General features: G+C 46.4%; 1 protein-coding gene across 3 annotated transcripts in view; it reads left to right on the forward strand.

The window, feature by feature from the left end:
• MLLT6 (MLLT6, PHD finger containing) overlaps window positions 1–23,850 on the forward strand; it is a 767,712-nt gene that overhangs the window by 603,606 nt on the left and 140,256 nt on the right. For all 3 annotated transcript variants that reach the window (XM_078645616.1, XM_078645614.1, XM_078645615.1), the window contains 2 exons: window positions 5,143–5,263; window positions 23,762–23,828. In XM_078645616.1, the coding sequence (XP_078501742.1) occupies window positions 5,143–5,263; window positions 23,762–23,828 (188 nt within the window). The remainder of the gene's footprint in view (window positions 1–5,142; window positions 5,264–23,761; window positions 23,829–23,850) is intronic.

A 23,850-nucleotide genomic window follows, 5' to 3' on the forward strand; every position in this document is an offset into this window, starting at 1 on the left:
CAAACATCCACGGGAAACCGGAAGTCAGGCAAAACAAACAGGGACTGAACCCTCGGAAGTACGGGCTAGACGCAAGAACGCAAAGCGGCGTTCTGTTGTTGTAAAGCGTCTTTTATAGTGCCCATACGAATGGAGTTACAGCTCAAGAGGGACCTTGGGGCATGACACTAGAGTTACTAGCTGTGTTTCTAGCCCTAAAAGCTTTTCAAGCTCAAGTGTCAGGCAAAGCTGTCTTAGTCCGCACAGACAATATGACAGCTATGTACTACATAAACAAACAAGGAGGGACACACTCTCTGCAGCTCTGTCAGTTAGCACAGCAGATATGGAGATGGGCTATACCACTAAAGATCTTCCTATTAGCCCAACACGTCCCAGGAGTACAAAACACTATGGCAGATCTGCTAAGTCGACAAACTCAGCAAATACACGAATGAGAACTTCATCCACAAGTTCTTCATCCGTTCTTTCAAATGTGGGGACTTGCTCAAATAGACCTCTTTGACACCCACGAAAACGCAAAATGCCCAAACTTTGCCGCCAGATACCCACACCCATTGTCCGAAGGCAATGCGATATGGATGAACTGGTCAAAACTATTTGCGTACGCTTTTCCTCCTCTCCCACTACTTCCATTAGTGGTACGCAAACTACAGCAACATTCCCTAACGCTCATCCTGATCGCTCCAACTTGGAAATGACAACCATGGTACACCAGGCTGTTGCAAATGTCTGTAGTACCACGACAAAAACTAAACCTATCTCCATGCCTATTAACGCAGAACCATGAAAAGATCAGACACCCGGGTCCAGCTCAGCTCAACCTAGCGATCTGGCTCCTGAGGTCATAGAGTTTGGTTACCTCAACCTTCCCCCAGAATGTATGAACGTTATCAAAGAAGCTAGACGCCCCACCACAAGAGCATGTTACGCTGCTAAGTGGAAAAGTTTTGTCATATACTGCCAGAACAACCAAATTAATCCTTTAGATGTGTCTATTCAACACATCATTGGATATTTATTACACCTTCAAAAGTGTAACTTAGCCTACACGTCTATCAGGTTACACCTTGCGGCCATTGCGGCATACTTGCAAAATAGGCAACATCTATCTCTTTTTAGAGTGCCAGCTATTAAAGCTTTCACGGAAGGACTCAAAAGAATAATTCCTCTCAAAACGCAACCTGCACCAGTGTGGAATCTAAATGTGGTTCTCACAAGGTTAATGGGACCTCCCTTTGAACCATTACATAAATGCGAATTGCAATTTCTAACCTGGAAAGTAGCTTTCCTAGTAGCCATTACCTCTCTCAGAAGGGTTAGTGAACTACAAGCATTTACCATTCAGGAACCTTTTCTGCAAATGCATCATAACAAAGTGGTTCTTTGTACTAATCCTAAATTCCTTCCAAAAGTCATTTCCCCTTTTCATCTAAATCAATCTGTTGAGCTGCCCGTATTTTTCTCGCAGCCTTAAACAGTCGCAGAAAGAGCTCTACACACTCTAGATGTCAAGAGAGCATTACTGTACTACATTGAAAGGACACAACCTTTTCGTAAAACAAAACACCTTTTTGTGTCTTTCTCACCGCCACATAAAGGCAATCCCATTTCAAAGTCAGGGATCGCTAGGTGGATTGTTAAATGTATACAAATATGTTATCAAAAAGCCAAACGCACATTAACAATCCCGCCAAAAGCCCATTCTACCAGGAAGATAGGGGCTTCAATGGCATTCTTAGGGAACATTCCCCTAGATGACATATGCAAAGCAGCTACATGGTCTACACCGCACACATTCACAAAGCATTACTGTGTAGATGTGCAAACTAAACAACAAGCCGCTGTGGGCCTGGCTGTACTAAAAACTCTGTTTCAAACAACTGCAACAGATACTGGTGGTCGCCGCTAGGTGTGGGAACTGCTATGTAATCTATGCATGGTGTGCAATCTGCAGCTCATACGCCTCGAACGGAAAATGCTACTTACCAGTATGCATCTGTTCTTGGCATGTAGAGCTGCAGAGTTGCACACGCCCACCCGCATCCCCGGCTACCTTTATCTTAATTAGATACATACCACATGGACATCGCTAGCTCTTATACAGCTCCATCACTTCCCTAATGGCGAAAAAACAATCTGGGGATGGAGGTGATGACCATGCGCGGTATCATCCAAAGGAGGAGTCACCTATCCCGTGACTTCCAAAGACTTTTCTACAAAACAAACTGCAAACATCCGGGCCCAACACTAGGTTGCAATCCATGCATAGTGTGCAACTCTGCAGCTCTACATGCCAAGAACAGATGCATACTGATAAGTAGCATTTTCCTTCCTGATCGTTGAGACCTGAGCAACATGGCTGATGACCGGTGGAGCTGCTAGACAGCTAATGAGGAGATTAGCCCTTGGTTTCCCCCTTGACCGTCACCTACCCAGCCGGACATTGGGCACAGTTCCTCTTCGTCTCCCCGCTATTACTCCTTCCTCCCCTCCCCGCTATTACTCCTTCCTCCCCTCCCTCCTACGAATTCTTGAAAGATTGTTCATGTGTACGGTACCTTACTATGCACTTGTATCTGATGTAACTTGTAACTCAACAATCCTAAATGTAAAGCGCTCTGGTACCCTCTTGGGTCAAGGTTGTGCTATTTAAATCTTTATAAATAAATAAAGGCACTGGTAATTATAATCCCACGAATGGGGAAAATCGAAGTAGAACTATCTTGGTGCCGGATGAACATGGTGGAATGTAATTGCCGCTCGTGTCTGTGGCATCAATCCATTGCAAAAGAGTATCCTGCAAGAGGCAGCAAACATAGGCGATGAGTGGTTTGCATAATTGTACCAGGGTGTATAAAAGTAATTGATATTCCAAGCTAAGATAAAGACTGTGGAGGATACAAAGAAGAAGAGATCAATTAAGCATTTGTAGAGCAGACTACTCACCCGCAAGGGTCTCAAGGCGCTACGGGCAGGGGGGAGCTGCAACTGTTCGAACAGACAGGACTTGAGAAGTCTCCTGAAGGTGAGCAGCTCCTGGGTCTGTCGCAGGTGGATGGGGAGGGTGTACCATGTCTTGTTGGCGAGGTTGGAGAAAGATCTGCCGCCGGAGGTTGTTTGGTGGATGCGTGGAACGGTGGCGAGGGCGAGGTCAGCGGAGCGAAGCCGGCGGTTGGGAGTGTAGAAGGTGAGTCATTTGTTGAGGTATGTTGGTCCGGCGTTGTGGAGTGCTTTGTGACCTTGGGTGAGGAGCTTGAAGGTGATCCTCTTGTTGACGGGGAGCCATTGCAGGTCTGTCAGGTGGGCAGTGATGTGTCTGTGGTGGGGGATGTCGAGGACGAGGACTGCGGAGGCATTCTGTATGCGTGGAAGTCTTTTCTGGAGTTTGGCCGTGGTTCCTGCGTTGTGGGCGTTGCCGTAGTCCCTCCTGCTGGTGACGAGGGCCTGGGTGACTGTCCTTCTGGTTCCAGTGGGGATCCATCTGTAGATCTTGAGGAGCATGCGGAGGGTGTTGAAGCAGGAGGAAGAGATGGCGCTGACTTGCTGGATCATTGACAGTGATGAGTCCTGGATGAACCCCAGCTTACGTGCATGGTCGGTGGGTGTCAGCGCAGCTCCCAACGAGGCCGGCCACCAGGAGTCGTCCCTGGTGGAGGGGGTGGAGCCGAGGATGAGGACCTCCATCTTGTCTGAGTTCAGTTTCAGGCGACTGTTTTTCATCCATTCGGCGACAGACTTCATTCCTTCGTGGAAGTTGGTTTTGGCGGTGGCGGCGTCCTTGGTGAGGGAGAGGATCAGCTGGGTGTCATCGGTGTATGAGATGCTATTGAGGTCGTGCGATGTTGGCGATTGGTTCCAGCGGGTTTGGTAAAGCTTAGATTGTAACATTCACGATACTATGTTGTTCCCTGGTAGGTTCGAATAAATGCATGAACAAAGCCAAAGGAAAGCTCTGGAAATGTTGGCACTAAGAGAAGTTACTTGAGGATCATATTTAGTCTGTAGATTTGATTCATCAAAAGGCAAGTTCAGTTGAGACAATACTTGATGCAGGTGCTCCAGGAAACAGAAGTTAACGTTCCTTTTAAGGCTATAATATCACACCACGTTTATACATATTTTGGTAGAAAAGACCGGTATTAAGAGAAGCTCTTTCAAAAACAGTGTGAAGTATGTATGGTCAGTTGCTCATTGTTTTGTAGATTTGCTGAAAGTTGAGGTATTTGCTCTAGATTTTGAAGATGTTTTGGTCTTTGATCATTTTAACTGCACTGATGAAAAAGCTATCCGCTTCTTGAGATTGTATTTGGAGCTGAAGGTCCAGTGGCATCAACTTGATTTAGGATTGAATCGTTTCTGCAAAGGATTGGGTGTAATTCTATACTACATGTTGAGTGTTGGGTTAGAGTACTGCAGGAGCCGGGAAGTATAGATGAAAACAATTGTTACTGATCCTAGAAAAACCTCTGGCAGGGCATTAAGTGTTATGAATTTTTCTTTCTGTTTCACAATGGATCCCACATCTGGTGTGGAAATAAACATTTCACCCCATCTCAGATGCTGGAGAACATCTGCACAAGTCTGTCATCCAACGGAGGTCTCTTTCCATTCCCGTATGTGGGATTAACAGATGGCTGAATAATACATGGCGACTTTAATTACGGTTCTTAGCTTATCTTTTACCAAACATTGCTTTTGGGTGTGATTGTCAAATGAGTCATATTGAACTCCACCAAGACTGCAGGTCCCAGAATGCACTAATAAAAACCTAGGGCTGGAAACGTCAGCTTTCTAAAACTACCAGATGCTGAGGTGACCTGTCTCATGCAGAACCTGAAGGGGTAGCTTGTTCTTTTCTTCCCTTAAGCCGGAGATACGAGTTGCTCACTGCAGACATCTTCTGTGATTTGAAGGTCACTCCCGGTTGAGCTGCCTCAGCCTTTCATCGACCTGAAGTAATTAAATGGAATATCTTTAAGTAGAGTATTAGTAACACCTGCTGTTTCCTGCACTTGTTTTTTTTTTTTTATGAAACACCATGGAAAAATAAGGTATCATAGTTTGTCTCCATGATAATCATTCAGGGTGTACCGCACTTGATTTCCTGGCTCAAACCATGTTTGTTTTTTTAAATCACAGGTTTTCTCCCTGGCAGGCTCCACCTTCAGCCTCCCCTCTCCACACATTTTTGGTAGCCCCCTAAGTTCCGGGCTTTCCATTCCTCCACTCTTGAGTCAGTCGGATAGCAGCAGCCGGACAAGTAAGTGAACCAAACTATATCCTTCCGTAGAATGTTGAAAAGTTCCCAGCTTGGGTTTGTGCCAGAAGAGCATGCGTCCTCACAGGGGACTGTTGTCAAGCTTCAGGAACCCGTACTTCTCAGTCTATAGACTTTTCAATAAGGTTTAAACGTGGGTGGTTCTCTTTGGTACTGAGCTGCTGTTCAGAGGGCGGCTGGGTGCCAGTGGAGACATGTTTTTGGTTAAGAGTCCAAATATGACTCCTCCTCTGATGGCAGCCCTAGCAAAGAATGGGTGCGTGCATTGAGGTGTTTCAGATGCCCAGTAAAGACGCGTCCTGTGGGAACTTAACAGATCAGCACTGCAGAGTGGAAAAGAAGACCAAGGAAATACACATGCACTGTAAAGTGGATAAGGCAAGTGGCGGAGGCATGTGGGTGGCAGAGTGGATAAAGGGAGTAAGGAAAGACATGCACAGCGGAGAAGGGATGTAAGGAAAGATACATGCACTGCAGAGTGGATAAGGCGAGTGAGGGAAAGCACAGGGGTAGCAGAGTGATAAGGGGAGTAAGGAAAGACATGCACTGCAGAATGGTTTAAGGCGAGTGACATAAGGTATGTGTGCAGCTGGGTGGATAAGGAAAGTGGCATGCACAATAGAACGAGTGAAATGAGTAAGGGAGGGTGCATATGCAGTACAGTGGATAAGGGTAGTGAAGAAATAAGAGTGCGCAAATGAGGATAGATGTCTGTGCAGTAGGGTGAGTGAGGGAAGGCATTTGTGCAGTAGAATAGATAAGGGGAGTGAGGGAATGTGTTGCAGTAGACCGAATAAGTACTACGAGTTGAAGCACCAGTATGCTGTAAAGAAGATAAAGGGAGTGTATTGGGGTAAAGATGGAATGCCCGTGTGCCGTAATGGGGATTATGGGAGAAATAAGAAAAATGGATAAGAGGAGTGAAAACAGGAATGTGTGTAGCAGACTGAGACATGTATGTAGTTCATTGTATGAGGAAAGTGGCGAAATTTGTGTGAGGAATAGAACATATTGGGGGAGTGACAAAGACGGGTATGCGGCAGAACAGATAAGGGAGTGAAGGAAGGTTTTGGAGTTATGGGGCGGTCAAGAAAACCAAAGGAAGGATAAAGGGGTATAATGAAGTATTTGTGTTGAAAAGCAGATGAAGAAAGTGAAGGAAGGCACACTTGCAGCAGAGCTGTAGGCTCTCTACGGATAAACGGTGGCTGCGGGTATGAGCCGCAGCTCAACCCTACTAGCACCTCCCCACAAAACCAGGCTACCTCTTCGCCCTATCTGGTTTTGAGCCCTTACTGGTATATTGCTCTCACTCCTGTTATACAGTCTGCTGCGCATGTACATATCCTCTCTCTCCATGTACGTGCACTCTTGTTATACAGTCTACTGCGCATGTACTTTTGCAGCGTGAATCTTTCTGGATTCACTATGCTGTGCATTATTCCGCGGTCTAGTGGTTGGGTCCGGAATCGCAGTCTTTTCTTTCTTTTCTTTTTTTTTCCGTAGCTCAGGTGGGCGTCGACGTCCCACCTTCTGTTGTACTTCCTGTGACGTCAGCATGGTTCCTGCGGAAGCTCCCACCTTTGGGCGCCTTCTTCAGATAATTTTTTCCGCCTTTGGGTCTGGATCGTCACCGAGAGGTTCCAGAGTTTTTGAAGAAAAGAAGAAGAAAAAAGCTTAAATCTACCGAAAAAGTTTGGAGAATACATCCAGGAACAAGATCACCGAGCCGGGACGACGAATAAGGAGGAGAACTTTGAATACTTAGACATCTAACGGAGAATGCGCACATAGGGGGCTCCCTGAGCGCAGAAATGGACAAGACTCAGTTCAAATTCTGCCGCAATTGCCACCACAAGTACGCGCAGAAGGACCAGCACCCGGTTTGCAACCTATGCCTGCCGATCACGAAAGCAAGGATTGCAACGCCTGCTCTGTCATCACCCCGAAGAGACTCAGGATTAGAGAGAGGCAGAGGATAGCCAACCACAGCATGCAAGGAAAAGGCCAACCTCCGTCGCTTCGGGACTTGGTCCTCTCCAGTGACGAAGAGGACAACATCGCCGCGGGACCAGATGACTTCACGGTCGAAGAGACCGATAAGAAAACTACAAAAGAGGTAGGAGAGACGTCGACCCCTAAAACCTCGTCAGACTCTCGAAAGCCTGAGTCAGACTCTCGAAAAATAGAGTCTAAGTCCACGAAAGGAGCACTGGCGCCGCTAATTTCGACGGCCGCTGCTGCATCCAAGGACAAACAGCTCAGCGTATCCTTCGAAAAGGACTCCCAGGCAGCGAAAACACACGAAAAGCCTAAGTCGTCGAAGCACACCCCCGAAAAGGAGCACTCAACGCCGAAGGAAAAGGACCCGAAGGCTTCTTCGAAATCGACGTCTACGTGGAAGAGATCGCCCGAAACTCTCAACGCCGAACAGGCCACCGAGATGGAAAGGAAAAAGAGAAGGCTCGAGGCCGAAATGGATAACATCCTGCAAAGGAAAAGAGAATTTGACGAGCGGATGAAGAGGTTCACCATCCCGTCAAAGCCGGCGACGACTATCGTCGAAGTCGAGGAGGAGTTCGACGCTGAAAAGCCGCCGAAAACTCCCGAGCCCCAGGAACACCAAGAGGAAGAGGGCCTATTCTATTTCGAGGAAGGCGAAGAAGACCAGCGCACGAGTTTGGACTCAGCATCCTCGGTGGCGCAGGACCTGGATTGGCAGGACCTCGACGCCGAAAGCCCGGAAGAGGTCTTGGAGACGTACCTTTCGAGGCCTTTGCCGCCAGATGACATTGGGATCTACAACATGGTCATCAGGAACGCGGCAACAGCTTATGGAGTGAAACTGGAGGAAGAAAAAACAAAAGCCTGCTTCCTCCTAGAGACCCTGCTCCCCATTCAAGAGTCAATTCCTCCCCATTCTTCCAAGTGTCCTGGACCAGGGGAGGGGGGCATTCAAAGAACCAGCAAGCTGCAGATCTGTCACACCCAGGACAGAGAAAAAATACAAACACTCCTCTAAGGATCCTCCCTACATCCAGGGATCCGTCACAGCTGACTCCATCATTGCAGCAACAGCCAGAAAAAGGGCCAACGTTCCCACAAACTCAGGCTCACCACCTGACAAAGAGAGTAAGAGGATAGACGTCACTGGAAGGAAAATAGAGAGGAATGCAGCAGTACACTGGCGCATTGCCAACTCTAATGCCCCACTCAACAGACGTACGTATCAGCATGGGACGAGGTCGGACAACTGCTCAAACACCTCCCTGAACAATATCAACAGAGGGCAACACACCTGGTGGAGGAAGGCAAGAATATAGCCAACTCATGCCTGAAATCAGCCCTGGATGTGGCATACACGTCCAGCAGGCTCATGATGATCGGGGTCACAGAGAGAAGGCATGCCTAGCTGAGAATATCAGGCTTCAAGCCGAAAGTACAGAATAACATCCTGAACACCCCCTTCAATGGTGAAAACCTGTTCGGAGCACCAGTGGATGAGATGCTCACCCAACTCAAAAAGGAAAATGAAACTGCAAGGTCCATGGGGGCCTTGCAATTCAGAGGAACACCGACACGGAGGCCAAACGGAAGAGGGGGAAACCAGCCGGGAACGTCACATCAGACATTCCAGCAGGGCTACCAGGGCAACAACCAAGCACAGCAGGGCCAGCAAAAACAAACCTGGCAATACCAGCCTCGGGGCCAGTCCTTTCGCCGGAGAGCGAATGGACGAGGGCAAACAAGAAGAGGGGGCTAGCAACCCACTTCAAAGTGATTCACACCACCAACCGTGCCCACCCACACGACACCTCTAGGGGAGGGGCACAACAAAGTCAATAAAAAAGGGTTACACGGACAAAAGATCAACGAACATGTAACACCAGTAGGAGGCAGACTAAAACACTTCCTCCAGGAATGGAAGAAAATAACAACAGACAAATGGATACTGAACATCATACAGTTCGGATACTGCATAGAACTGGAAAAGAAACCACCAAACAGGAAACCAAAAAGAAAAACGTACTCAGCAAAAAAACTAGCGCTACTCACAGAGGAAGCAGAAGAACTCCTCCACAAAGAAGCCATAGAAACAGTGCCATTCAAAGAAAGAAACAAGGGAGTGTACTCGAACTACTTCCTCGTACCAAAGGTGGACGAAACGCTAAGACCCATCCTGGACCTGTGGTTCCTAAACCAATACATAAGAACACAAAAATTCAGGATGACATCTCTTCAAGAAGTCATTCCTCAGATAAGGGACGGAGACTTTATGTCCACCATAGACCTAAAGGACGCCTACCTACACATTCCCATGAACAGACAGCACAAGCATCTACTGAAATTTGCCATCAACAAAGCACACTACCGGGGGGCGTGGTTTGGACGCCGAGGAGAGATGGCGGCTCCGTAATGCTCTCTGCCCGTGCTTAGCTTTTACAACGGTCTAGGAGCAAGTGTTTTCACCCCAATACCGCCGCAAAACGAAGATTCGGCAACCGGAGTGACAGAGGAATAGAAAGAGAGCATGCCCGAGGAAATCTGAGCCAGGGAAGTGGAGTTTTGGCTGTTTAAAGATTCCGCCCGGCAGCTGGAGCGAATCGGGGCAGACGGAGGACCGCATGGTCACACAGGTCGTCGGCGGACGCTATGTAAATCCCGAACTCGGCACCCGGACAGATCACTGAGGGCTCCGGTGGAGGACCGGGTCTGGAATGGCTCCGCGAAGGGAAGCGTGAGTACTGCACCCGCTTTGGGGATAGAACTTGTGAAGTGAAGTAAGCGCTGCTAGCGCTTACACAAGATGGCGGCCTCATTCATTTGTGTGACGGCGCATCGCTCTTTACCGTAAGGAGACCGGCTCAGGCGCTATCGTCACCAGCGCGCATTAGGGAAGGAAGATAAGCAGACAACCGACCCATTGGACTGGCAGGGACTAAGGACTGTGGGTTTTTTGGCAAATTTTAGCGGATTCTGGAATTTAAAATCATGATGGGTCTGAAGGTGAGACAGGAATATGCCCTCAAATACCGATAGGACACTGTTGAAATAATTGTGACCGCAGGAGCCTGTACAATACAGGACAATACAGGACCCATGTGCTGGATGAATGTCTTGGAGATGAAGTATTGAAGTTTTTGGTCTGCGAAGGTGCCCTGTACTGTTTCATGTGTCTGCAAAGGGAAAGTCTGTGTATGCCTGAACCTAAGTTCTGGGGCTAACACCTGTCACGCAGTTAACCCTCCTAGGCCTCCTTTGAAGGTTTAAGCAGCATCTGATCTCCCAATTATCTCTACCAATACAAAAGTTATATGCACGTGGTGACTTCTGAAATGGCGTCGCAGCTTTCCAGACTCATCTGAAATGCGCGTACCACCACATGGTGTCTGAACAAGGGCAGGAAGCAAACGGATAGGACAACTGTCTTATCGGAACCTAGGTGGCCCCGGCTGGCTGCTGTGCGGCTACTGGTGCCAGGCTAGGAAAAGGTACTGAAACACCAGCACCTAAGCAAACTCCATAAGGACTTCCACACCGCTTAAGAAGTCTGCGCCATAACCAGCCATGGCAGAGAATAAAGAGCTAATGAAAAGCTTGAAGAGGCTCAAATATGACCAATCGAATCCGAATTCGCCCAACAAAGGGGGGAAGAGCAACCCTGACCCGATCGACCTGATACTTAGTAGACTGGATGAAGTAAGGGATCTGGCGAAGGCTACCAAAGAAGAAGTGGCCGCAATCAGACAGGATAACCGCGACACCAATGCAAAACTGCTGGAGGCGGAGTCAAGAATCAGCAAACTCGAGGATATGGAGGTCAAGTCGTGTGATGCCATCAAGCGTCTGTGCATAGCTGCGGATCAAACGACTCGTAAACTCGCGGAATTGGAAGACAGGAACAGAAGGGGGAACCTACGTATTTTTGGGGTTCCGGAAGGTTCGGAAGATCATCATGGGAACTGCGTGGCCTTCTTAGAGTCCTGGTTCACCCAAGCTACTAACTTGACCTTCCACCATCCGTTGGAATTCGACAGGGCGCACAGAGTGCCGGGCAGGATCAATAAGAATCAAAAAGGCCCTAGAGCTATCGTGTGCAAGCCGTTACGCTACCAACACGTTGAACAAATTCTAGATTTCATGCGAAAAAATAACCACATCCTGTGGAAGTCTGCTAAAATTTACATCTCGCAGGATTTTAGTAAAGAGACGGTAGATGTAAGAAAAGCGTTCTTGGCACTTCGTCCACTGTTGAAGAAAAGGGGCTTTCAGTATGGTTTTATGGGCCCTGCCAAGTACCGTGTGATTATCCAAGGCTCTCCACACATCTTTTCGGATCCCCTGAAATTGAAGCGAATGCTAGATGGCCCTGAAGACCTGGAGATGGAAACGAGCAAACCTGAAGATTCAGGAGAACAGGCTTCGGCCTCAGGCTATAAGTGACCGATCCATGCTGGCGCTTTCTCAGCAGCTTTTACATGTGTCCCCTTCCCTGGGTTGGAGGGGTTTTGATAGCATTGATCTCTGCTTCAAGCCCTCATGCATCTGAGTGGTTTTGCTTCAATGTCTGCAATCGTTAATATGTTATAGATAATGTATATGTCTTTATTATTGCCTACTAGCGTCACGAATGTTAGGTAGTGTACACCTGACTACAAGTTAGTATGCTTACCAGTTCTACTTGGAAGGGCTACGATAGTTAATGTTGTTATTGGTGTCTTCATAAATCTGCCCTGTGCTCAGCAGATACCCTGCTACTCTTGCTTCTTGTTCACTCCTTGCTCAGGGGGCTTCTATATGTCGGTTCCGCTAATGTGCTTTCCCAAGGTTGCCTTAGTTATCAGTAGACAACTGATCTAGTGTAAGAATTTACTTGTTCCAAACTTACCTGAAATGTATACGCACGGGGAGGTTACGCAGTAGTCTCTCTTCAGTCACCATGCCTACTACATACAGGTGGGGTGGGGTGGGGTGGGTGGTGGGTTGAAGGGGTTAGGGGTTGGGATGTGTGTTCTGTATTTTTTGCTTTTTCTTCTTTGTGCTTGCATGTTCATCATTGCTTTGCTGCTTGGTGGTGAGGAAGGTTGGAGGCTCTACTGTCATGTCTCCGTACACACGGGGCTTTTCGCTCTTTTTGAAATATCGATACCATGTGAGATGTGTATTAGTACCATGAGGAGGGGACCTTTTGATGTCACTTAGCACAATTAATACTCCGTTGGGGGTATGTAATGTAGACAAAATGAAGATTTTATCCTTTAATGTTAAAGGGCTGAATCAACCTGTTAAGAGACAAAAGGTTTTAGATTATGTACGGAGGTTGAAAGGTGACATTGTTTTACTTCAGGAGACCAAACTGGATTCTAAACAATTCCACCACCTGAGAAATAAGTTCTTTAACGAGGTTGTGGGGGCAGAGGCTGTAAACAAAAAGAGTGGAGTCTTGATACTTGTGGCTAGGAAAGCTAAGGTGGAGATTCTGTCCTTCGAAGCAAGTGAAGATGGGAGATGGGTCACAGCCAAACTGAGTAAGGATAATACAGAATTCTATGTCACGAACGTATATGCACCTAATACTAGCGACCTTAAATTTTGGGAGACCCTGAATAAACATATTGAAAATATCCCGGATGATGCTGTCCACGTACTGGCCGGGGACTTCAACCTCCCAATGGATGTAATATTGGACAGAGATTCACACTGTCCCTTCAAAACAAACAAATCACACAAAGCTTTCCTTAATTTGTGTCAACGCTTTCACTTAGTAGATGCGTGGAGGCTTCAAAATCCCACAGGGAGAGATTACACTTTTCACTCTGCACCACATGATTCATACTCTAGAATAGATTACATCCTCATTACGCAAAACGGAGTTCCCAGAATTGAATCCACTACCATAGAGCCGCGAGTGATATCTGACCATTCGTGCATCTCCTTATCCATAGCTAATGCTAAAACCTCCTCTCGCCAAACGTCTTGGCGCCTAAATGATGAAGTTTTAAACAATGACCAACATAGGGCCACAATACAAGCTGCGATCTCCTCTTATCTGCAGGACAACAGGATGGGGGACACATCTGACCTCACTAGATGGGAGGCACTGAAAAGTACTATAAGGGGGGTGTGTATTAAGATCAGGTCAGCGATGAACAAAAATTATAATGAGGAACTGGAGTCCTTAGAGAGTGAAATTGCAAACCTAGAGAGTAAACATCTGAAGGATAGGGACGAGATGTCTTTTCATGCCTTGGCAAATAAAAAATACGAATACAATAAGCTGGTCAGCGAGAGGGCGGGAGTTTGGCTGGATAGAACAAAGAGATTTAAGATTTGTGAATCTAACAAAGCTGGCAAGAGTCTAGCCTCGTACTTGAAGTTTAAAGTCCAGAAGAATTCGATCAATGTCATTAAAGACACCTTAGGTTCCTTACACTCGGACCCTGACAAAATAACGGAGGTGTTTAAAGATTTCTATGAAGATCTTTATGCAAAGAACGAAATGGTAGAGGAGGACAAGATTAAGAGTTACTTAGATAACTGTGAACTTCCACGACTCTCTGCTGAAGACCAAGTAAGTCTTAATGGCCCGGTTAGTGCTCTAGAAATAGGCAATGCAATTAAAAATCTGAAAGTGGGGAAGGCACCAGGCCCGGATGGCTTCACGGCTAAATTTTATAAAACCTTCCCCTCCCTACTGGTAGAGCCCCTTCTACATCTATTCCATGAAATAAGTAGATCAGGTGAGGTCAGAGGCACACTGGCAGAAGCGATTATTGCTGTACTCCCCAAAGATGGGAAAGACCCGTCCCTCCCAAAAAATTATAGGCCAATTTCACTGATTAATATAGACTGTAAAATCCTGGCTATGATACTGTCCGCCCGCCTCCAGAAGGTCCTCCCCCAGCTAATCCATCCCTCTCAAGCAGGCTTCCTTAAAAATAGGTTGTCCAGTGACAACACGAGGATTCTGGCACACGTACTAGAAAAGGCAAAACTACTAGGCACACCCACAGCAGCGATAACACTTGATGCTGAGAAAGCCTTTGACAAGGTTGATTGGTCCTTCCTTAAAGCAGTCCTTCACAAGTTTAACTTAGGGGAAACTTTCTCAAAACTAGTAATGTCCCTATATTGCTGTCCCTCAGCGAGAGTTAGAGCTGGTGGCTCTTTCTCTTCTGCCTTCTGTCTGAAGCAGGGAACAAGACAAGGATGTCCCCTGTCTCCCTCACTTTTCTTATTGGCAATCGAACCATTTTTACATCATATAAGGGAGGATCCAAAAATTGCGGGCATTACATTTGGGGACTGTACCGTTAAATTAACTGCGTATGCAGATGATGTACTAGTTATGTCTGAGAGAGCTGAGGAGGCTATACCTGCGCTTATGGCTGACATTGAGGAGTTTTCCAGAGTGTCTGGGTACAAACTTAACAAGGACAAAACAGAGGTCAAGCTCCTGAACAATATTGGTGGTAAAGGAATTGTTGGGGACTCGGGTCTTACATGGCAGCCTAAGTGCTTTAAATATCTGGGCTTAGACTTCACTAAAGATTTGGTAACCACCCTGAAAATAAATGAGGACCTGATTCTTAAAAAGATTTCCACGCTACTCGAAGGTTGGTCACCAAAATTCCTCTCCTGGTGGGGCAGAGCGGAGACGCTCAAAACGATGTCTACCCCGTTGGTTAACTATCTGGCCAGTATGCTCCCAATGACATTCTCGAACAACTTTGTTACTAAGGTAGATCAACTGTTTGGTACTTTCCTATGGCGAGGTAAAAAAGCTAGAATTTCGTTAAAGAAGCTGCAATTAGCCAAAGATAGAGGAGGCCTGGGTCTGCCTTCATTCCGGAACTACCAGACAGCCTTTCTTTGCAAACAAGGAGCTCAATGGTTGACAAAATCACCACTCTACACTCCAATTTGGATTAACATAGAGGAATCGCTACTGAACCATGCCCCTCTTGAAACCCTACTCACTATGGACCTATCGCACTTACCACATTCCAAATATATACTATTAAATACTAGGAGGGCTCTGCTTAGGCTTGATCAGTCACATAAAACTAAGTTGGTCTTCGCTAAGTCATCCTTTATGTCCCTTTGGAGAAATCCATATCTCAAACACAAGGGCAGTACACTCTCCTGGGACTCATGGTCCGAGAAGGGCATTAACTTGGTGGGAGATCTATACGAGGGGGGGACACCACTCCCGTTCTCGATCTTACAGCAGAAGCATGATCTTACTCCGATGGACTTTTATGATTTCCTGAAAATTAAAGCGATACTAACTGCACGTAATTTTTCTCCCTATACTCCATGGTTAATGACTCATATCCCGCGTCTCATATCTGCGGGCCATTTCGTGTCTAGGGTGTATAAACTTTTATTGCCCCTACCAAAGAAAACTCACAGAATGGTGGAGCTGAAGTGGGAAGCTGAACCGAACCTTACAGGCATAGAGTTTGACTGGGAATTGATTCATAAGACGGCTCTTACCCACAAAGTCTCACCCATTCTATTCCAAACAAAGTACATGCTAATAAATAGGGCATTTTGGACCCCGGATAGGCTCTTCAAGTGCAAGTTACGGGACTCACCTATATGCTGGAACTGCCACTCAGGGTTGGGGGACCTTGCACACATGCTATTCAACTGTCCTTCTTTAAGTATATACTGGGGGAATATATTTGAATGCATTCACTACGTATTCAAAATAAGACCTGTACAGGACTTTGCCTATGTTATTCTGGGGGCACTGGATCCGCAACTGCCAAATGACCAAGACCGCCTGCTTTTGGACTTAATGTTAACATTGGCATGCAAAGTAGTACTATGCAAGTGGAAAAGTGCGAAGGAGGTACACTTCAAAATTTGGCAGGAGTGGCTGTCATTCTTGAGAGGAGCCAATAATCCGGCGCTACAGGCAGCTACTTGGAAACCGTCCAACAGGAAGCTTTGGAGAGCGCTAGATGCATCCTCATTTCACTATGAGCCACCCTGAAGAGTAGTATGTAATTCTGTTAATTGTCCTGTGGTACTGAAGAGCATATCTTCTGTAATCTATTAGAGCCCATGCAGCCACCTTTACCTACTGAGTGTTATGTATGTACCTGTACCGCGAAGATGCAAGCTGAGTCGATTTACTCTATGTTATTGTCATTTTATTTTCCTTTCTGTGATCGTCTATCAACAACTGACTTGATAATGTCTGTAACGGAAGACTTATTGTAATGTCTTTTTTCTTTGTTTATTACTTCAATAAAAATGACTTGAAATAAAAAAAAAAAAAAAAACAAAGCACACTACCAGTTCACCGCCCTGGCCTTCGGACTAAAATCCACACCAAGGGTCTTCACCAAGTGCCTCGCTGCCGTGGCAGCGCACCTACGGAGGGAAGGGATCCATGTATACCCCTACCTCGACGACTGGCTCATAAAAGCAAGTTCCTGCAAACAATGCAAGGAACATGCACAACGGGTCACAAAAATGCTAACGGAACTCGGATTCTCTATACACTGGCAGAAATCCTCAATGGAACCAGAGCAAGTGAAGATCTTCCTAGGCACACAGATCAACACCATACAGAGCAAAGTGTTCCCCAGAACACTTGCCCTTCTGAATGAGACACAGTACCAGAAGGGGCGAGCTCTGACAGTGAGGACAGCGAGCAAGATTATGGGGATGATGGCGTCCTGCATACACCTAGTCTCCAATATACCGCTACACATGAGACCATTCTAGGAATGGCTGCAACAACAATGGTCATAAGCTACAGGGAGTTGGGAAGATCTAGTGGTTTTAACGCACGCAGTGCAAGAGGAGATAGCGTGGTGGAACAAGGAAAACATAACAAAGGGGAAGCCTTTGACACCACAAAACCCAACAGTGACCATCACCACAGACGCATCCCAGAAGGGATGGGGAGCACACATGAACCAACTCATGGTGCGGGGCCTGTGGACTCCAACAGATGCGATCAGGGACATCAACTACCTGGAACTAAAGACCGTGTTCCTCACCCTGAAAGCCTTCCAGAAACAACTGTACGGACAAAGAGTGTTGATACAGACCGACAACACCACAACGATGGTCTACATCAACAAACAGGGAGGAACACAATCAGCCGCACTATCTAACCTAGCTCAGGACATATGGAGATGGGCCATCCCACTCAAAATAGACCTCCTAGCTATACACCTACCAGGGAAGGACAACGTGGAGGCAGACTGGCTCAGCAGACAAACATCGGCTTTCCCACGAGTGGTGCTCAATGCACAAGAAACACAAAGGCTATTCAAGAAGTGGGGGACTCCGACAATAGACCTATTTGCAACACACCAGAATGCAAAATGCTGATACTTCACATCCAGGCAACCAGGGGAACAATCACAAGGGAATGCCCTATGGATATGCCGGTTGAAAACATTTGTCTACGCTTTTCCCCTGATACCACTGATACACAGGGTACTCAGCAAATGCAGAACCAGCAACATGAGACTGATTCTGGTGGCACCACAGTGGGCCAGGCCGTCATGGTTCTCACAAATAGTGGGGATGGCGCAGGGACCGCCTCACAAATTCGGGAAAAGAAAGGACTTACTCTCCATGCAAAACGGAGAGGTACTCCACCCAGAGCCAGAGAGCCTCTGCCTAGCGGCATGGCTCCTGAAGACACAGAGTTTGCACATCTGAAACTGCAAGAGAGCACACTGAGGGTGCTACGAGAGGCAATCAGACCTACCACACGGAGGTGCTATTTGGCAAAATGGAAAATATTCACACAATGGTGTATTAAGGAAAAACTGCACAAGAAGATGACAAGGGAATCAACAGTGCTAAAATATTTAACACACCTACTCAAATCAAACCTAAGTTCCACCTCGCTGAATAAGCGCAGTGGGCCGCACAATGTTTGGGGCCTGCCTTTGAACCTCATGCACCTTAAGCAATATCGCCAACATCTTTCCATCCATACAGCCCTGGAAGGGCGCCAGGGAACTGCTAAAAATCAAGTAATCAAGTGCTTCACAGCTGTGTCAGGGGTATGAAGCACTGTACAAATATTCCGACACAATCAAATGGAATGTTTAGCACAAAAAAAACCTCTTTAGCCACCTACACGTTGCACAGCCCTACGTCCAGCAATGTCACCTCCGAATTACGGATGCAGCCGCAGGGCAAGGACAGCATACAGGCGCAGCGGCAGCCAGGCCAGCTCTCGGGTGCAAATACTTTGCCTGCCTTCCACACTCTCCCGAGCCAGGCGCGCTATGCCTCCTTCCTGCTTCCCTCTTGTTTTTTATTTCAACTAAAATGATGGTCTCGCATCAGCTCGAGCTGGGCCAGCGAAGTGGTTGCAGGCTGGATGGAGAAGCGCTGTGGGAGCAGCGAGGAAATGAAGACGCTTCACAATTAGAGCCTGCGATTGAGTGGGGGCCGCAGAGTGTGTGAGTGTGTGGAAGCTTGTGAGGAGTGGGCCACGCGGGGGCTACGAGACGAAAATAAGTCCTGGTGGGAGCTCTGCGATTTCTGCAAACCAGGCCCCTACTTTCACAGCTTCGTATCAAAGCAGCTAAAAACAGTATTTAAATTGTGCTTTGGTTTAAAGTGAGGCGATTAATCATCACCTTTGATTACAGCAGCTCCTCATATTTCAGACTACACAACACTCATTCAGAGAGTCCAAGTAAAGAATTAGGCACTCTAATGAACAGGTTGACGCCATTTGACCCTAAGATCAACTGTGATTACCCTGAGGGCATCTGAATAAGCAAAATGATAAACTTTTAACTGTAAAAGGGGACTTGCCTGAATGATTCCAAGAAAGAATCTACAGTGAATCTCGCAAGGTGGAGTCAGAGGTACAGGATTAGTTACAATACCAGAAATGTATTGATTATTCCTCTCTGATGATTTGGAGTACACAACAGCCTGACACTGCCTCTTTTCAGATGCCTTACCCCATTGGTCAGTCCATGACCAATCCGCTGGCAGAAATGGTGTTTCTGTGGAATCTCAAGTTAAAAAAAAAGTGTTTTTTCCTTATTTATACCTCTCTCTCCTCTTTAAACAGTGTGGAATGAAACCTGCCACTCTTTTATACGCAAGAACAGCTTAACTTGTTGTTTAGGAATAACTTGGCCATAGTCCTAACCCATGAAGGATATAGGAGGTTTATTTCTAGGAAGATTCATTGCCTTGGCCTTTAAACACTAATCCAAAAGTGTTGTTGTCCCATGAACAGCACCTTACATGTTCAGTTCTTCTGGGCTTTCAGTCTCTATGCCCCAGTGTAGTAACAAGCCCCAGCCACCACAGTTGATGCTCTCAAACAAAAAGTCACACATAAATGTAGCCTGGATTTTAATAAAGACTAGAGACTCTGGGAGACCATGGTATTGAAAGCCCTGGGGCATACAGAAGGGTGCCGGTGGTGAGATCAGCTGAGTATCTACAAACTAGAACTCCAGCCTCCAACTCAAACTCCACTCTCCAACTCAAACTCCACCCTCCAACTCCACTCTCCAATTCCATCCTCCAACTCAAACCCCACCCTCCAACTCAAACTCCACCCTCCAACTCCACCTCCACCGCCACCCTCCAGCTCAAACTCCACCCTCCGACTCCACCCTCCAACTCCACCCTCCAACTCCACTCTCCAACTCCACCCTCCAATTCCACCCTCCAATTCCACCCTCCAATTCCACCCTCCAATTCCACCCTCCAACTCCATCCTTCAACTCAAACCCCACCCTCCAACTCAAACTCCACCCTCCAACTCAAACTCCACCCTCCAACTCCACCCTCCAACTCCACCCTCCAACTCAACCTCCACCCTCCACCCTCCAACTCCACCCTCCAACTCCACCCTCCAACTCCACCCTCCAACTCCACCCTCCAACTCCACCCTCCAACTCCACTCTCCAACTCCACCTTCCAATTCCACCCTCCAACTCCACCCTTCAACTCCACTCTTCAACTCAAACCCCACCCTCCAACTCAAACTCCACCCTCCAACTCAAACTCCACCCTCCAACTCCACCCTCCAACTCAAACTCCACCCTCCAACTCAAACTTCACCCTCCAACTCAAACTTCACCCTCCAACTCAAACTTCACCCTCCAACTCAAACTCCACCCTCCAACTCAAACTCCACCCTCCAACTCAAACTCCACCCTCCAACTCAAACTCCACCCTCCAACTCCACCCTCCAACCCGAATCCAATCCCAATGTTGGTCCCAACTCCCAGCGGGTCTAACGAGCCGGTTGGTACATCTGGAAACTTGATTACAGTTTGGCAGCCATTAGATCCCAACGCTTTTGTGGAAATTCTAAACAGTATTAAATCCGGTTCACCTAACGACCCTATGCCAGCATACATTATAAAACAACTTGATCCTTGCATCCTAAATGTAATTAGAACGCTGTTAAATGCATCACTGAGTGAAGCAGTGGTTCCAGAGGTCTGGAAGCACGCCATGGTTGTTCCTCTACTCCTCAAAAAAGTGAATGGAGATCCAGAGATCTTCTCGAACTTTCGCCCGGTCTCGCTCCTTCCAATATTCTCCAAAATTTTGGAAAACATGTGAGCAGACAATTAGCGGAATTTGTGAACACCAACAGGCTGTTAATTCCCTCTCAGTTGGGTTTCAGAGCTGGTTACTCCACCTAATCCACTCTGTTGGGAGTAACGGAAACTATCCGTCAAGAACTGGATAATGGTGGCACGGTGGCACTCATTCTATTAGATTTGAGTGCCGCCTTTGACACCATATCCCATGAAACTCTGATTCAGACTCTGGAAGGGATAGGGTGAGAGGTACAGCTCTGGAATGGTTAGAACATTTTCTGTCAGATAGGTCTTTCCAGGTTTTTTCCAAAAATAATACCTCCAATATTCTTACTTCCCTATATGGAGTGCCTCAGGGGTCAATCTCAAGCCCGCTACTTTTCAATATTTATATAACTCCTTTAGCAAAAATAGCAGAAGAAGCTGGAGTCACAATATTCTCTTATGCGGATGATACACAGCTGGTGTTCTCCTTGTCAACAGTAGATAAGGCCGGGCTACAGAGAATGGTGAAATGGATGCACAACAAGAAATTAAAACTAAATGGGGAAAAAAACTGAGCTGCTCATTTTTGGAGAACAAAAAGAGCTCTGGGGACCAGCTCATTGGCCCACGGAAATGGGTCCTACCCCGATATCGGTGCAATCTGTCGCAACCTAGGTGTGATAATCGATTAATAACTGACTATGCGCTTGCAAGTAGCCAAAACGGCATCTATTTGCTTTGCCATTCTAAAGTGGCTGAGGAAAATCTTGTGGCAACTCCCTGAAGGGGCGCAAAAAACTGTAGTCCAGGCCTTGATTGGCTCTAGATTAGACTACGGGAACATCTTATATCTAGGTACCAACAAAGAGATCACGTGTTGGCTACAGGTGGTCCAAAATGCGGCAGCTAGGGTACTCCTCCACCTCCCTGGGCGGACGCATGTTTCTGAACATTTACGCAACTTACACTGGCTCAAGATGGGCAATAGATCTAAATGTAAAGCACTGTGTTACATGTTCAGAATAAACACAGGGGAAGCCCCAGATTACTTATGTAAACTGGTTCATAAATATATCCCCTCCCGTAACCTTCGCTCGCTACATCAGGCGAGATTTGTAGTCCCTAGATTTAAATGGGTACGAATGGGCGGACACTCTTTCGCCTACCTGGCGCCGGTTCTGTGGAACTCGCTCCTGCTGAAACTGCGTCTGGAACCAAGCTACAGAAAATACCAGAAAGGTATTAAGTCATGGTTATTTAACCAATAATATTTACTCCTCTTGGTAGAGTACGGATCCGAGGCGCCGGGAAACCCTCAGGGTAGCTGTTGCGCCATACAAGTTCAATAAATAAATAAACTCCACCCTCCAACTCCACCCATCAACTCCACCCACCAACTCCACCCTCACCATAAAACTCCACCCTCACCCTACCCTCCACCGTCCACTACTCTACTCTACCACTCTCTCTACTACTCACTCTCTACTACTCACTCTCTACTACTCTACTACGCACTCTCTACTACTCAACTCTACTACTCACTCACTACTACTCACTCTTTACTACTCACTCTAATACTCTCACTACTCACTCTACTACTTACTCTACAACTCTCTAATACTCCCTACTCACTCTACTACTCAATCTCGACTACTCTCTAGGACTCACTCTACTACTCTCTACTCACTCTACTATTCACAATACTCACTACTACTCACTGTAGTACTCTACAACTCTCTACTACTCACTCTATTAATAACTCTATTACTCTCTAGTACTTACTCTACTACGCACTCTCTACTACTCACTCTACTACTCACTCTACTACTACTCACTCTACTACTCTACTACTTACTCTACAACTCTCTAGTACTCCCTACTCACTCTACTACTCAATTTCGACTACTCTCTAGTACTCACTCTAATACTCTACTACGCACTCTCTACTACTCACTCTACTACTTACTCTACAACTCTCTAATACTCCCTACTCACTCTACTACTCAATCTCGACTACTCTCTAGTACTCACTCTAATACTCTACTACACACTCTACTGTACACTCTCTACTACGCACTCTCTACTACTCACTATCACTCACTCCACTACTTACTCTTTACTACTCACTCTTTACTACTCACTCTTTACTACTCACTCTCTAATACTCTCTCTACTACTTTCTCTACTACTCCCTATAGTACTCTACTACTCACTCTCTACTACTCACTCTACTACTATCTACTCACACTCTACTAATCACTATACTCACTACTCACTATAGTACTCTACAACTCTCTACTACTCACTACTACTCACTCTCTATTAATAACTATTACTCTCTAGTACTAACTCTAATATTCTACAACATACTCTACTCCTTTACTACGCTCTCTCTACTCACTATTACTCACTCTACTACTTACTCTACTACTCACTTTCTACTACTCTACTCACACTACTAATCACTCTCTACCATCTACTACTCACTATCTACAACTCTACTAACTTTATACTACTCGCTCTACTACTCTCTACTACTCTACTAATTCTCTACTACTCACTCTACTACTCTCTACTCTCAAATCACTATACTACTCGCTCTAACTACTACTAACTCTACTACAACTATTCACATTTGCGAGAGATTAAGCTATTGTCATTGTAAAAGGCAATGCCATTTTTTTATCTGTTTTCAAACAACACATAGAGAAAAATGTGTCATTTACAATGCCAACAGCTCTAACTTTTGCAAAGGCGAGACCGTTGCATAGTAAATGCTTGTTATTCACATCCCCTTTACTTTCACTTCCATACACGAAGAAACACAAGCTACAAAGTTGATACTAGTGCTCAAGATTGGCTCTCACTATCTTTGATGTGCATTATTTTTAAGTGGATATTTTTTTCTTGTTCTTTTCAGATCCTGACGTGGAAAACTGCAGTTTTGTGTGCCGAGGGAGCTCCCCAAGAGAAAGCTTGTCCTCAATGTAAATTCTCTTTATATTTCCT

This window comes from Lissotriton helveticus, chromosome 5_1, assembly GCF_964261635.1.
Source record: "Lissotriton helveticus chromosome 5_1, aLisHel1.1, whole genome shotgun sequence".
NCBI lineage: Eukaryota > Metazoa > Chordata > Amphibia > Caudata > Salamandridae > Lissotriton > Lissotriton helveticus.